Here is a 15,866-nt window from a genome sequence, read left to right as displayed (position 1 = left end):
TGTTTCTTTTAGAGTTATAGATAAAAATGTTTCATTTTAATGTACTGACTGCAGCTCAGTTGAATTTGTCTTCATCTTCGTCCAAAAAGACACTTAAAAACATCCAAATACCTCCATACTGCTCGTCTGTAATGTCCCTATGGGATTGAAACAAAATAAATAGTTTCTAGATGAAGTTATCAGTCGCCAAGTTCCTGCTTGATGCTTACAAATTGAAGCATGTTTTAATTGTCAATGTGCAACAGCCTAGCAGTGTACGCTAAAAAGATGCTTGAAAAAGAGACTTAAAAAAATAACTATTGGAACCATTCCTCTAGTCGAGGCTTCAATACAAGATGTACGTTACAGACGAGCAGTATGGAGGTATTTAGATGTTTTTAAGTTTGTCTTTTTGGACGAAGATAGAGACAGAGACAAGTGAGCTCCACTCGCTACATTAAAATGAACACTTCTGTCTAAACTCTTAAAACGAACATTTGAATGCAAACCCTTAGATGACATGAGGGTGAAATTTTAATATGAGGTGAACTATCCCTTTAAATAATCCCTTTTATTGTACATATTACCCATTTAAAGGAGCCATTAGGCTCCTACTCTGCCTCCTAGTGGTTGTCATCAATCCTTTTCATACAGTAGGAGCATAATGGACCATATCAACGTGATACAATAAAAATGGAGATCAGAGGGACTCCACGCTCTCATTCCAATGTGATGAATTATTTAGGGAAAAGAAGGTGGAATACATTTTTCTTCTTTTATGCTGATGCACTTACACTTTCCAGGTCTTTCCCCCACAACGTTATTTGGGTGTGCCTCCAGCCGTTGCCTCCAGTTCTCCCCCAGACAGCGGGACTGTACTGCTTGCCCTTCTTCACAAACACCTGCAGCATCCCGACATGGTGGCCGTCCAGGTTGTGTCGGAACGACATGCAGAGATTTCCGTCGTTCCAGGGCGCCGTCAGCGGAAGGACCAGCCTCGCCCCTCGACCCGTCCTCTTCTTTTTGTCCACTTCGGGGATGGTCAGGTAGCGTCCACCTGGAAGTCCAACACAGTTTGTCATCCCACAATATTCGTGATACTATACAGTGAATTAATGCAGGAGGATTAGGGCTGATTTGGTTTGTAACTGAAAGAACATGATCGTCGAGTTGGGCGTGATTTCTGCTCTTATATACTCGAAGTATCATCAACATTTACACTTTTAATGATGCAAAATGTTGCCGTTCTTTTTGCTGCTGCTTTTTTTTTTATCAGGGTTTATCTGAATTTCTAAAGCTTTAAATGATGTAACAACTCAAAAAACAGGGCCTACTTTTATCGATTAAGAAATGCAAGTGCTCCCACATCATGTGATTTATTCAAGTATATTATGCTTATTGTGCAGATCTGAATAAACACACGGTACAAATCAATCCTAAGTGGCTTTGTGCATAATTTACGATCCGCCTTAACTCTGGGATACATTTGGAATACATGGTCAATTAATTTGCAGTAAATGCTGTTACGCCTCGGAACATATTGATGACTCTGCAAAATCCATTAAGCCGCATCCATACATAATATGGCAAAGCTGAGAGGCTCATAACAAACAACCTCCAACTCAAATGTAAGTCGTGTGGAACTGTCATTTGTTAGTAAACTGAATAACATCCACCTAAAATGTATCTATCGTTATACATCAACATCTTGACTTTATAATTGTTTTTGGGTTTTTTTTGCTGTAACAATTGGTTTTATTTCCAACCGTCATTAATCATGTAGTACAACTCTAGATATCATTTTTAAGTAACTAGGAAGATAAAAGAAGCAAACACAACAAGAGCTTATATCTAGCTCTGTAAATAAATGAACAAATAAATGTTTTTCCTTGCAGTAACACTATTGCGACAATGGAGGGAGCCAGAAATGCCATTTTCAAAACTACGTATTGGGCCTTTAACTAAAGAAAAACGCATTGTTTTTCCAAGATACATGTAGAAGTTTCGACTTACCTGTCTGACCCTGAAGTATAAACAAATACTGATAACTGGTTTTCTAGTTAGAGGATCCTCAACAACCTTCGTTTGAATGACAGCAGCAGGATTATAAGGCATTTTTTTCCCCATTACCTGATGGATCAGGTGTTGTCTCCCAATGAAGGTCTCCGTCTTTGTCCCTGATCCAACCACAAAGACCGTTATCAAAGGAGCAGCTCAGAAAACCGGCTTCTGCAGAAAGAAGTTTGGAGTGGAAAACATAACATAAACAAATGCACCAAATCGTGTTTCTGTCAACAAAACATCCAAGGTCTGTGTGAGCCTGTGCAGGAAAAAGGATTCTGAAAACCCTTTAGGCAGCTTTTAGACAAATAGATTAAATTGTTGTCTCCTTGTTAAACGTTTGGTCTGCAGCGAAATCTAGCCTCGAATGCAGCAAAAACTTGCACAAAACTGTCAGATATAAACACAGAATAGAACCTAATGTTGGTGAAACGATCACTCCATGCATTACGATGCAATATGTTTCCTTAGATAAGTGAGCTCTAGTTTAAAAAGAAGAATCATTGACATTATTAACCAACTCTGGTGAATAGAATTTAAATTATAACATCTATTTTAAGATAATAAAACCAACATCATGACATTGTTCATATACATTCCTAGAGGTAAAATAAATAAATAAAAAGCTAAATTCTATGTAAATAAAAAACAATATCAATCTTAAATAAACCTTAAACCTTTCTGGTAAAATGGACAAACAAAAAGCAAGAAATTATTTCCTTAAAATAAGAAACATTTAGTTGTGAGAATTTCCTTTTTTTTTTCCAGCAAAAGAGCACGACAGAAGTCATGTTTTGAGGGAGAGAGACAGCCGTAGTCTAGAAATAGACACAACACATCAGCCTAAAGCTGAAGTTAAAATAAGAATACCCCAATTATTCTCCAGATTTTCCACGCATCTCATTGGGTGCATTTTAAGGGCGAACATTTTCTTTTTGTTCACCTGACTGGACAGGGATGGCACTTCCGTGACTTGGTGCTCATTAGGCAACCACTCTTTTCTCAACACTGTCAACTTATTATGCTTGTCGAAAGCAAGCCTCCTGGAGACCCGACAAGGGAAATCAAGCTCCAAATGAAAAGTACAGACAAAAAAATACCTCAGGTAGTTAACAATGGAACTCTCATTAACGGATTTAAAAGTGAATCAAAACTGCTGGAGTCCATGGTAGGGTTCTGCACATGCATCTGTGTTCGGTTTACCTGGATCGTCTTTGGCTTCGTCTGCTGTGTTTCCAAGCTCAATGTCGAAATCAAAGCCAAACACCGTGTTCTGGTCATTATTTCTGGGGACTGTGGAGAGAGAAAATGCAAAGAGATATTTAATACAAAATAGAGCTTTTGGCACAAAGGTTACAACCGACATGAACGTTGAAGGATGCGTCTTCACAGATTAGCCGACTCAGGGAAACGTAATCCATCCATCAAACTATCAATAAAACCTCCGTCAGTGGTCAAGGCTCCTTCATGTACGCCACTAATACGCTCTAACCCAAACTTGACCTGTCGGCCCCACACAAGTGTCCCCTGAAGTCATTCGGGGAATTGAGAGGGCTCGTCGGCACGTCGTGCCTGAGAGGTCACGCACACACACCCGGCACTCCGGGGATCCCAGGCATCCAGGGCTGTGTGCGTGTGTTACTTGCAGCTGTGATTTGAAGTTGTTAAATGACACTACTGGAAAAAAGGGAAACCAGAGAGAGAGCTTTTAATTTGGAGAGTGAGGAGCTGACCTTAAACTAAGCCTGACCGAATCAAAATAATTTATAGAGATTAGTTGAGATTGTTTGTGTGCAGATGGTTCCCAATTCCTGAGGATGGAATGGATTCATGGGGAATTAGCAAAATTAGCATTAGCAAAAAGGGCATGTTAGGTTGTGGCAGGAAGTACATTCTCTGCTAGGGTCTATGTTGGAGGTCCACATTTTAGGTAGTGAATGACTCATCACAGGAATCGGAAGAACTTCAGCGAACAGTTCCGGATGGTCGGGAGTGTAATGAGTTCTCTGATTTCTGGTGATGGAAAGAGAAGTTCTTTTGGACAGTGGCCAGGATATTTCGGGGGGCCTTAAGATAGTAAATACAGGTGTTTTCCCAGGCGCTATCTTTGGAGAATATTAAGATCAAACCAAAGGAGCTACTTAGGAAGCTCTTACTGGGCTTTGGCAACGCCTTTATTGGGTTTTAATGATGTTTCCTGGATATCTGTTAAATGAGACAGGGTTACATATAATATGTTTTATTTGGTTTATTGGAGTGGTTTTAGTGTGTTTGGTCATTTTGTTGTAAAATTCCTACACCTTTGAATGCATCATGGGTGTATGACAATCAGTGCAGCATAAGTTGAGGAGTTTTTCTTCTTCTAGTCTCATATTTATAAAAATCGATTTATTTTAGTGTGTGAATTCAAAAAGGAGAGTTAATCTTGTTTTATGGATGAATAAGACTCAAAGATGATTTAATGTAAAGTCATGGCAGTGCTATAAACTCACTCTATGCGGATGTGTGTGGAAAACCTTGAGTAATACAATGTTATTAAATGTTATTTACCTGACTTTGATCACTAAGCACGGTCGCTAAAAGCTCCACCCTACATTTTCTTCTTGAAAGATGTTCTTAAGCTAGAAGTGCTCCTTAGAAGATTGTAGTACATAAGAGCTTCATAAGAAATCCTTGAAAACCCTGCCTTTATCTTAAGGGCAATCCGTGAAAATGTCTGTGCAAAAATGGATGTAAGTAGCTGGGATAAGCTCCAGACTAAATTAATCATTTGTCCCAAAGATGAACAGTTTGAACACCGTACAGACCCGAAACAATCCAGTTTATTTAACTTGGGCTTTCAAGTTACAGTAAGTTTTTTAAGTTAAAGTTAAAGGATATTCTTCCCCAAAACCACTTATTCTTTAATTATAATTATTTTAATTATATTTATTCCTACATGTCATGTCAGTTACTGAAAAACGAAGAGACAAATAATTATCTTGATTTGAGTCGCCCGATTGTTCTGCTGAGACTTTATCCTTAAAATAAGCAATAAATTAAACTAAGAGTTTTCATCTGGTTTTCACTTTCAATACTGAGCTGAGTCATTCTCTCTTTGAGGATTAAACAGCTCCATCAATCATCTCCCTGACAGTAAGAGGACACAACGTATTTCCAAACAGCATCACAAGCTCTGATCCAATCTGAACAAACTCTCCACAGACAAGTGAGTCTGACGTGGCTCACATTTCCTGGTAATTATTTGATAAATTGGCCCAGTTTTTCCACTCTCTGAGAAAACAGTCTTCGGAAGGATTGCTCTGCATTGAACTATGAGATTGATGTCTCCCTCCAGCAGCACAGACAGGTGTTAATATAATCTCCTCGCCTCCTTCCTCTTTCTAATTATGTGATACCATCTGTTCAGGTGAGCCGGAGCAGCCCCACTTGGTTCTGGCGCCGCGGCCGGAATATCTGAGCTTGATCGGGTCACTTCGGATCAAGACCACCCAAGGACTTCTCTTTGTCTCCGTATCATGTTGTTCACACTATTTTTACTCTGAATCTGGGGGATCTGATTTTGTGAACTCATTTGTTCATTATTAAATAAAATTAATATGTTTTCATAATTCTGAAAATCATATGAGTCGTCCCCACTGTCCGCGGGCCAAATGTGACCCATCGGCAGCTCATGTTGGGGTGTTCGCTGTAACTAACATCCCAATAACTTATATAAACTATTAACTGATACTTAACTAACAGTTTGTAGATTATGAATAGTTGTAACTAACATCCCAATAACTTATATAAACTACTAACTGATACTTAACTAACAGTTTGTAGATTATGAATAGTTGTAACTAACATCCCAATAACTTATATAAACTATTAACTGATACTTAACTAATAGTTATTGATGATGAATAGTTGTAACTAACATCCAAATAACTTGTATAAACTATATACTGATACTTACTTACTTACTTAACTAACAGTTAGTAGATGAAGAGTAGTTCTAACTAATGTCCCAATAACATATACAAATTATTATCTGATACTTAACTCACAGTAAGTAGATGAAGAATAGTTTAAACTAACATCCCAATAATATATATAAACTATTAACTGATACTTAACTAGCAGTTAGTAGATTAAGAATAGTTGCAACTAACATCACGATAATTTATATAAACTATTAACTTATACTTAACTAACGGTAAGTAGATAAAGAGTAGTTGCAACTTGAGTACCAATAACTTATATAAACTATTAACTGATACCTATCTAACGGTTAGTAAATGAAGAATAGTTGCAACTAACATCCATATAACATGTGTAAACTATTAACAAACGTTAACAAGTAATTTACTAATAGCTTGTTCCTGATTTGTAACTTATTTACAAAGTATTATTAAACCATTAACATGCGGTAACAAGGCATTTATAACTTGTTAACTGACAGCTTGTAAGTTATGTATGTTTAATGCACAGATAATTAACAAGTCTTCATAACTAAGTAACTAACATCGAATTAACACTTTGTAACCTGTATTTATAAGGTAAAGTTAAAAATCATTAACAACTAATTAATTACTCATCGATTAACAGTTAACAAATTATCTAATAACTAGTGATAATGGATAGTTTTTCTAAATTGTAACCAGTGCATTTAACATTGGATTCTCACTTATTTAAGAAGATCTCATTTGTAAACTTCAATTTGTCTAAACAATGATCTCATTCATGGACTTTCTTTTGTATTAGATGTTAACATTGACATTTTTATTGAAATGTTAACTTCCTTTGTTTTCTTTATTTGACGACTGTCTTTATTATTCAGTCCTTTTCGAGATTTAATAAAGGCAAATCAAATGTTTTCTTTATAGCTATATTAACCAAATTGATGAAAATGAAAAGGTCGTACTGTGGACGTCGCCTCTCTGCCTGGTGACCTCTTTCTGGATGGCGTTGTCGACCGGCGTGACAGGCGGCGCCGCCTGCGTCCGTCTGGTCGGCGTCACCGGCCTCGGCGTGGCGAAGGGTCTGCGCGTCGGTATCTGCGGCTTCCAGGTCGGGAGGCGGGGCTTGGGCTTGGGGGCGGGCGTGGTCCTCCTGGGCGCCGGGGTCGCAATCGCGGTCGTGGATTTGGTGACGATGGGGAAGATTCTCCTCTGGGTCACCGGCGGGCGGAGGGTGCCGGGACTTCTGGTCTGATCAGTGCCGGGGATGTGATTGTGATGATTTGCAGGCAGCTGGCCCGGTCGTGGAGGGTCGATAACCGCCTTCGGAACGGCTGCAATAATAAGAGAATGCAGATGGAGCGCAGACATATTAGCACTGGCGAGTTAACGAGCCGTGGAACTGCAGGATATCTGCCGCCGTGAGAGATGCCGAGCTGGCCGAGGATGTCTCCAGGTGTCTATTAAATAAATGTTTGCATCTTCAAACAAACCTGGAGAAAGTTGCACATATAAACAGTCGGCAGCCAATTAAACTCCAAGAGTTTTTGGATTCCAGACAGTTTAGCTTTAACACTGTCGATGGAGCTGCTGTGGATCACCAGGGGAACAAGCACTTGCAGGAGCTACAGTGTATTCCAGTGTCATTACTACAGAAGACTGACTTTAATACAACCTGGACTTTATGTAGTGCATGAAAATAATTGTTACCGGTTCAAAATGTTTTTGTTATGATCTCACTTTTATAATGTTTTATAATCTTTTTTTTTTTTCTACTCAATAACATGTTTTTTTTAAACTACTTTAATGATATATTGTTCAATCCATCCTTCCATTTTCTTCTTCAATTCACCCATCCATGTTTCCAATTATCCTTATTTACATCCATCCATCTCTACACCCTCAACGCTACAACAGTCTTTTCATCCATCCTTCGTTGTAATCATCTATGCATCTGTCCATCCATCCATCAACCCTTCCCTTCATTCACCCATCAAGCCATCTATCCATCCATCAATTTCTATCCACCTATGTTTCAATCCATCCATCATTTAATCCTTTTCTATCCTTCCATGTTTCCTTCAAGCTTTCCATCCATCCATCCATCATTCAATCCTTCTCTATCCATCCAATCATCCATTCATAATTCCATCCTTCTCTATCTATTCATGTATCTATCTGTCCAATGATTGTTTACATCCATCCTTTTTAATCCATCAATCTATACAACAAACACATGACGACAATCTTTCCATCCATCCTTCATTTTTAACCATCCATCCATCCCTCCATCATTCAATCCTTCTCTGTCTATTCATGTATCTATCTGTCCAACCAATGTTTCCATCCATCCTAATGTTCATCCAACAATCTATACACCAACTTTACAATAATCTTGCCATCTATCCTTCTTTTCAACCATCTATCCATCCATCATTCAATCCTGCTCTATACTTACATGTATCCTTCCATCCATCATTCCATTCTTCTCTATCTATTCATGTATCCATCTGTCCATCCATGTTTACATCCATCCTTCTTCATCCATCATTCTATACAACAAACACATGACAACAATCTTTTTATCCATCCTTAATTTTTAACCGTCCATCCATCCATCCATCCATCCATCCATCCATCCATCCATCCATCCATCCATCCATCCATCCATCCATCCATCCATCCATCCATCCATCCATCCATCCATCCATCCATCCATCCATCCATCCATCCATCCATCCATCCATCCATCCATCCATCCATCCATCCATCATTCCATCTTTCTCTATCTATTCATGTATCCATCTGTCCATCCATGTTTACATCCATCCTTCTTCATCCATCATTCTATACAACAAACACATGACAACAATCTTTTTATCCATCCTTAATTTTTAACCGTCCATCCATCCATCCATCCATCCATCCATCCATCCATCCATCCATCCATCCATCCATCCATCCATCCATCCATCCATCCATCCATCCATCCATCCATCCATCCATCCATCCATCCATCCATCCATCCATCCATCCATCCATCCATCCATCCATCCATCATTCCATCTTTCTCTATCTATTCATGTATCCATCTGTCCATCCATGTTTACATCCATCCTTCTTCATCCATCATTCTATACAACAAACACATGACAACAATCTTTTTATCCATCCTTAATTTTTAACCGTCCATCCATCCATCCATCCATCCATCCATCCATCCATCCATCCATCCATCCATCCATCCATCCATCCATCCATCCATCCATCCATCCATCCATCCATCCATCCATCCATCCATCCATCCATCCATCCATCCATCCATCCATCCATCCATCCATCCATCCATCCATCCATCCATCATTCCATCTTTCTCTATCTATTCATGTATCTATCTGTCCAATGATTGTTTCGTACATCCTTTTTAATACATTAATCTATACAACAAACACATGACAACAATCTTTTTATCCATCCTTAATTTTTAACCATCCATCCATCCATCCATCCATCCATCATTCCATCCTTCTCTTTCTATTCATGTATTTATCTGTCCATCTGTGTTTCCATCCATCCGTATGTCCATCCATCAATCTATACACCAACATTACAATAATCTTTCCATCTATCCTTCTTTTCAACCATCCATCTATCCATCATTCAATCCTGCTCTATCCTTACATGTATCCATCCATCATTCCCTCCTTCTCTATCTGTTCATGTATCTATCTGTCAATCCATGTTTCCATCCATCCTTCTTTTCAACCATCCATCCATACATCCATCTAACCCTATGGCTTTTTGAACCATCCATCCATGTATACATCCAATCCTTAATTAATCCTTCCTTTGTTCCGTCCATCCATCTATCTGTGCATCCTTCTCTATGCATCCATCATTCCATCCATATATCTTTGTCAAATGTCAAATCACTTTTATCATGTTGGTGATATATAATGTTCTTTCTTCCACTCTCACACACGTCCTGAGAGGGTCTTGACCTTCCATATGACCAGCTTTACTGTTATTTCAAGGTTTCCACTGAGTTGTTTGAACAGACGGCTTCGATACACTGTGATTGGACTTCTCGAACCCCAGGTTGTCGAACCCCCTTGCCTGAATGATTAGAATTGAGAATGGAAGCTGGTTCTCTCAGCAGAGAGGAATTCTATTGACCTAACTGGGGAATGTTTGTGTATCTTCTGCAGTGTGGGCTCAAGAAAAATAATCCTTATTTCCCAATTACACAGCTTTTGCAGCGGATCAGTCGTTTTTTTCATCTTGTTTCTTCTGTTGATTTTTTATCTCGCTTTCTCTAACTGAAATTATTTTTTTAGTGCCGTGTGTATGAGAAACACATTTTAAATCAAACCACTTGCTTCAATTTATTTCTCTAACAGTATCAAACACATCTTTTAAGCCTGAAATATATGGGTCAATGTAGTACATTGACACAACTCTCCGTTTCTGATTATTATTTGAAGGTTGACGGTTTGAATCCAGACTGAACTCAAACTTTTTCAAAGAGTTTCTCTTTGCGGAGACGTCCTTGGACTGAAAACATCCGTTTGACATCCACCATTTCTTCTCTTTTAAGACACAAACATACCAAATTGAGCTGGACATCTGGCGGAATTACGTTACCTGCTAATAAATCACTCGCGTTTTAATTGTTTTTCTTGCCCGACATGGATCTGTGACGTCATTTCTTCAATTGCGAACAAATTATTTTGATTAATTCGATTAAAATATGTTATATTTGATATATTTTTCTGTCTGTCGTCTCAAATTAACTCTCAATCACGTTTCAATAAAGCATGTTTGGAACTAACATGTACAAGTTTTACTTTAAATGGAAGCAGGTTTGTATCTGGAGCTCACCCTTGCACTCGTGGCCCGGCCCCCGGTATCCTTCCCTGCATTTGCACTTGAAGGAGCCTGGCGTGTTGTAGCAGGAGGCGAACTTGCTGCACCGACTCTGATCCGAAGCGCACTCGTCCACGTCTGAAGGAGAGGGGAGACATTCAGCTGCCAGGGAAAGTTTCAAATAGCACCAGGAAACAGGTGAATAGCTACAGGTGATTGCTCACACGGATAAATAAATGAGTGTGTGTCCTGATGATGTTTTTACTTTGTGCCTGGATGCAGTGATTAGGGCCAAAAAATGGATCTCAGGATTTCCACTTTGGATTAGATTAGATTGATTCTTTATTAATCCCTCCTTCAGGAAATTTCCAGTTCATTGCAGATACTGTTAGCATGTTTCATAAATGCAAGAACAAGAACTAAGAGCAAATAAAAAGAAAAAAAGAGTGAATGAAAGGAAATAAAACAAAGACCTAAAAGGATACAAACATAGAACAAAATCATACCTTCACTCCACTCCTGCCCCTTAAACTCAGAATTAAACAATCTAATAGCACGAGGAATGAATGAGTCCCTGAGTCTATTAGTGTTGCATCATGGGAGGAGTATTCGTGCACTCCATCTGTTTCACTGATGACAGTGTTCAAAGGGTGATCCATGATGGACAGTAGTTTGTCCAGAGTTCTTTTCTTTGCAACTTTAATTGCACATTTTAATTAATGAATTAATTTTAATTCATGCAAACTTCAATCCCCAAACTCTCTTTTGAATCCCAGAAAGGATCCCCTTCCATTTTCCAATTCTTACTTTAATTTCAGGATTCTCACTTTAGAGTCTCGTTTTAATCTCAGAATTCTCACCGAATTCTAACCTTAATCTCAGAATGTTTTCTTTATTCACTGAATTCTCACTTAAGTGCTAGGATTCTCACTTTGAAGCATATCTTAGTATCAGAATTATCATTCTAATCTCAGAAAGGATCCCAGAATCCTCCCTGAATCCAACCTTTAGTCTCAGGATTCTTACTTTAAAGTGTCACTTTAAACTCATAATTCTCAGGATAATTTCACCTTTTCTTACTTTCATCTCAGAAATTGTACTGAACATTCAGAATACCCACTTTGATCTTTGAATTTGTCTAGTAGATAAATGTGAAATCCTAAGTGACAAATAATTTCAAATTTAAATAGTTTAAAATATGAACCAAAATAAAGAGCATCTTTATAATAATTATGAGTAAAGAAATCTTCCAGATGATGATGCTAAATGCTATTGAATGCTGCTTTATTTAAATCTACATTATGAATTGTGAAGCTTGGTTAAAATCTTTAACATGTTTTAACTCTAGTTAAAAAGATTTCTCCCTCAAACAGATGTGTCCGACCTCACCTGCGCACTGGTACTTCCCGTTGACGTACTGCAGGTCGAAGCCCTCGTGACACTTACAGATGTAGCTTCCGAACGTGTTGATGCATTTCCTGAACCTTGGACACGTCGCGATTCCTGCCGCGCACTCGTCCACATCTGCAGCGACAGTATATTCATGACATCAAAGTCTGATTCAGTAGGAAAGACATGCAATAATAAAAAAAAGTTCAACACGAAATTTTTTATTCAGACTAGACGCCTTCACCTTGTTATTAGTAATTTAACAGAGTATGAATAATGCATAGGAGCCGTGAGCAGAAAACAATGAAGCTATACTTGCTTTATTATTTAACAGCTTCTGGTCACCCTCGCAAGCCATGTTTAATATTCAGTAAGAGACGCAAGTTCACCGTGTTAAGATCGAGTTGCTGCTCGCTCCGTAATGACCTCTTGAGTCACATATTTCTCAGGAGAACCGAGGGCAACCACAACCAGATTTAAGATGTTGTGAATAAAGTCGGAATAAACCGCCTACAATTCAGCAATTCAGTGTTTGTAAATCAACAATATACAGGTATTTCCATGAATACCTTTATTTTAAAAATGCCTTCTATAATCTCAGAATTCTCTTTTACAAATCTCACTTTAATCTCAGAGTTCTCTCTTAAAAATCTTACTTTAATCTCAGAGTTCTCTCTTAAAAATCTCACTTTAATCTCAGAGTTCTCTCTTAAAAGTCTGATTTTAATGTCAGAATTCTCCCCTAAAAGTTTAATTTTAATCTCAGAATTCTCTCTTAAAAATCTTACTTTAATCCCAGAATTCTCTCTTAAAAGTCTAATTTAAATCTCAGAGTTCTCTCTTAAAAGTCTAATTTTAATCTCAGAATTCTCCCTTAAAAGTCTCACTTTAATCCCAGAGCTCTCTTTTAAAAACTCTTACTTTAATCTTTGAGTTCCCTCTAAAAGTCTCACTTTAATCTCAGAATTCCCTCCTAAAAGTCTAGTTTTAATATCAGAATTCTCTCTTAAAGGTATCATTTTAATCTCATAATTCTCAGTTTTATTATAGAATTCTCTCTTAAAAGTCTCACTTTAATCCCAGAATTTTCCCTTAAAAATCTCACTTTAATATCAGAATTCTAACTTTTATTTTAGTAATTTCACTTTAATCTCAGAATTGGCACTTTGAAGTCTCATTTTGATCTCAGAATTATAACTTTCTTTCACATAATTTCCCCTTTAATCACAAAATAATTTAACAATCCTAACTAAGATCTCATAATTCAAATTTTACCCTCAGAAATCTAATTTTTAAATCTCACTTTAATCTCAGAACTCTGATTCAAAGTCAGTCTTAAGTGAAAATTCTCCTTTTAATCTTCACTGTAATCCAACAATTTTCACTGAAATCCCAAATATTTTCACTTAAATGGGGTTATTTATCATCTTTTTTTATTGGAATTAGGGAAATAGACAAAAAATACTTAAATATAATCTAAGAGGATACGTAAGTGTTGAATAAATGTGCCTTTCAAGGCCGATTTTTGTTAAAATCAGACAAAAGAATTTCACACACACAAACATCCTAACAATTTGTCAACTCAATTAAGACTATTGGTTTAATTACAGTTTGTGTCTCTTCGTTGAAAAGTTTCTGCTTGACAATTTACTTGTTTTAATGAGCTTGAAGTCCATTACTCTTTTATTGAACAGAACGCGATGAAAGAGCCCATTTCCCCTCCTTCATCCTTTTTTGGATGATTGATGTCCATCCCACTTTTTTTTTTTTCAAAATTCCGACGTGCATTAGTCAGTCCGTTAAGTGGCACGACAGGCGCACGAGGGTCTGGAACAGCCTGTTATTAAAACTGACGTAGAAGAACCGCCTCTCGAAGAAAGCACTCCAATAAAAAAGATGGATCAGTGCGGAGACTTCCTCTCCCCGGCTCGGGATGAAGCTCAGAGGAACGTTTGATTTAGTTCTTTTCACTCGGGATTTGATTCATGAGAACACGTTCGTGTCCATATGAAACTCATTTCAAATGGTAAAATTGCAATTTTTAGTGTAAAAAAACAACAACATGTGTGTCTGAATAATATTTTAATTAACATTAATTGAGATTTACCGTGGATTTACGGCGGGAATTCCAGTTTCCTCCTACTTCCTAAAAACATGCAGTTTAATTCGTTTGCCTGTAGGGTGTGCTAGTTCAATTAGGAGAATAGGAATAAGAAAATAAAGGAAATATTGAAATATGGTCTTCTTTAACCCCGTGTTATCTCAGGGTCAAGGTGACCCGAAGGCCTGAAAAAAAATGAGTTTGTGGTATCCCTTGTGTTATCTCAGGGTCAAGGTGACCAGAAGGCCCAAAAACAAATGTGTTTGTGGTATCCCTTGTGTTATCTCAGGGTCAAGGTGACCCGAAAGCCCGAAAACAAATGTGTTCATGGTATACCTTGTCAAGGGTCAAGGTGACCATCCTCAGCCACTGCATATGTATTTGTGGAAGCCAGGGTGGTCGTTTATCTTGACCCAGAGACATCACAAGGGATACAACAAACACATTTGTTTTCGGGCCTTCGGGTCACCTTGACCCTTAGATAACCCAAGGGATAAAAATGTTGAATTGTTGAATTTAACATTACAGGTTTTTTTAATGTTATATTCTTTTTTAAGCATTAAATATATATTTTTTAATTCAATTTAATGTTTTCTATATTGAAGGGGTTGCTTTTACTGAATAATTGAATTAAATGGGTTTTCTTAACACAACAAGTTTAATATTATGATTCCAATGATAAAAAATCTAAATTAAATTTATTTCTTTTAATTCAAAGCCTATTTGAACCTTTTGTTCTCTCTGGGTCAGGGTGACCCGAAGGCACCCAAACAAATGTGTTCATGCTATCCCATGTTCACCTTGACCCAGAGACAACACATATACCTCAAACACATTTGCTTTTTGGGCCTTTTAAAGTATATATTTTAAATGTGCATTGCTTTAGATTGTTAAAGCGCTTTGTGACCCTGGTCTATAAAGACGCTTTACACATAACTATTACTTATTTACTTACATTCAATATGCTGATGACACTGTTATATACCTGCATAAACCTGTTAACAACCCACAATAACACTCTAAAAAATCCTGTCCTAATGCAAACTATTCTCTGTTAATTTAGTAGTTGATTTGTTTAAACACAGCGCCATCTATTGAACAGACCTGCTGACTCTGTGTGTTTTCTGTGCAAATGTTACCGTCGAGAAAGCGAAAAAAGTCAAAATTCCGAGCTCGGTCTCTCGCGCAACCGAGTGGCAACCCGCTGTTCCCGGAGTTCCCCCCCCCCACGCCTGTGGAGATAAATAAAGAGCGTGACATACCCAGGCAGGTTCTTCCATCGGGGGCCAGCTGTAGCCCTGGTGACGGACATTGACATCGGACCTCTCCTTTCAGCACCTCGCAGCCGTACTGGCAGTTGGCCATGCCACAAGTGCGGGCGTCTATCGGTCACAGAGGAGAACAGCGCTCACATTAACACATGCCCGAGCCACCAGGGAGGTCAGTGGTGGGAAAAGTCGCTGATTCCCTGTAAGAATTCCTGTCGTCTGGTCTGACGCGAGAGGGCCCCTCCCTCCTCTGATATCAGA

The 15,866-nt window shown here is 38.1% G+C and overlaps 1 protein-coding gene across 5 annotated transcripts in view; it reads right to left on the bottom strand.

Annotated features, from left to right (window-relative positions):
* The window catches only part of npnta (nephronectin a), a 56,751-nt gene that overhangs the window by 3,744 nt on the left and 37,141 nt on the right, over window positions 1-15,866 (bottom strand). For all 5 annotated transcript variants that reach the window (XM_087807192.1, XM_087807209.1, XM_087807200.1 and 2 more), the window contains 7 exons: window positions 15,600-15,719; window positions 12,237-12,371; window positions 10,863-10,985; window positions 6,947-7,315; window positions 3,244-3,333; window positions 2,110-2,208; window positions 774-1,036 (listed from right to left, as the gene is read on the bottom strand). In XM_087807192.1, coding sequence (XP_087663318.1) covers window positions 774-1,036; window positions 2,110-2,208; window positions 3,244-3,333; window positions 6,947-7,315; window positions 10,863-10,985; window positions 12,237-12,371; window positions 15,600-15,719 — 1,199 coding nt within the window. The remainder of the gene's footprint in view (window positions 1-773; window positions 1,037-2,109; window positions 2,209-3,243; window positions 3,334-6,946; window positions 7,316-10,862; window positions 10,986-12,236; window positions 12,372-15,599; window positions 15,720-15,866) is intronic.

Source organism: Callionymus lyra, chromosome 1 (genome assembly GCF_982586985.1).
Source record: "Callionymus lyra chromosome 1, fCalLyr1.hap1.1, whole genome shotgun sequence".
NCBI lineage: Eukaryota > Metazoa > Chordata > Actinopteri > Syngnathiformes > Callionymidae > Callionymus > Callionymus lyra.
This window is presented reverse-complemented; position numbering and strand designations above follow the sequence as displayed.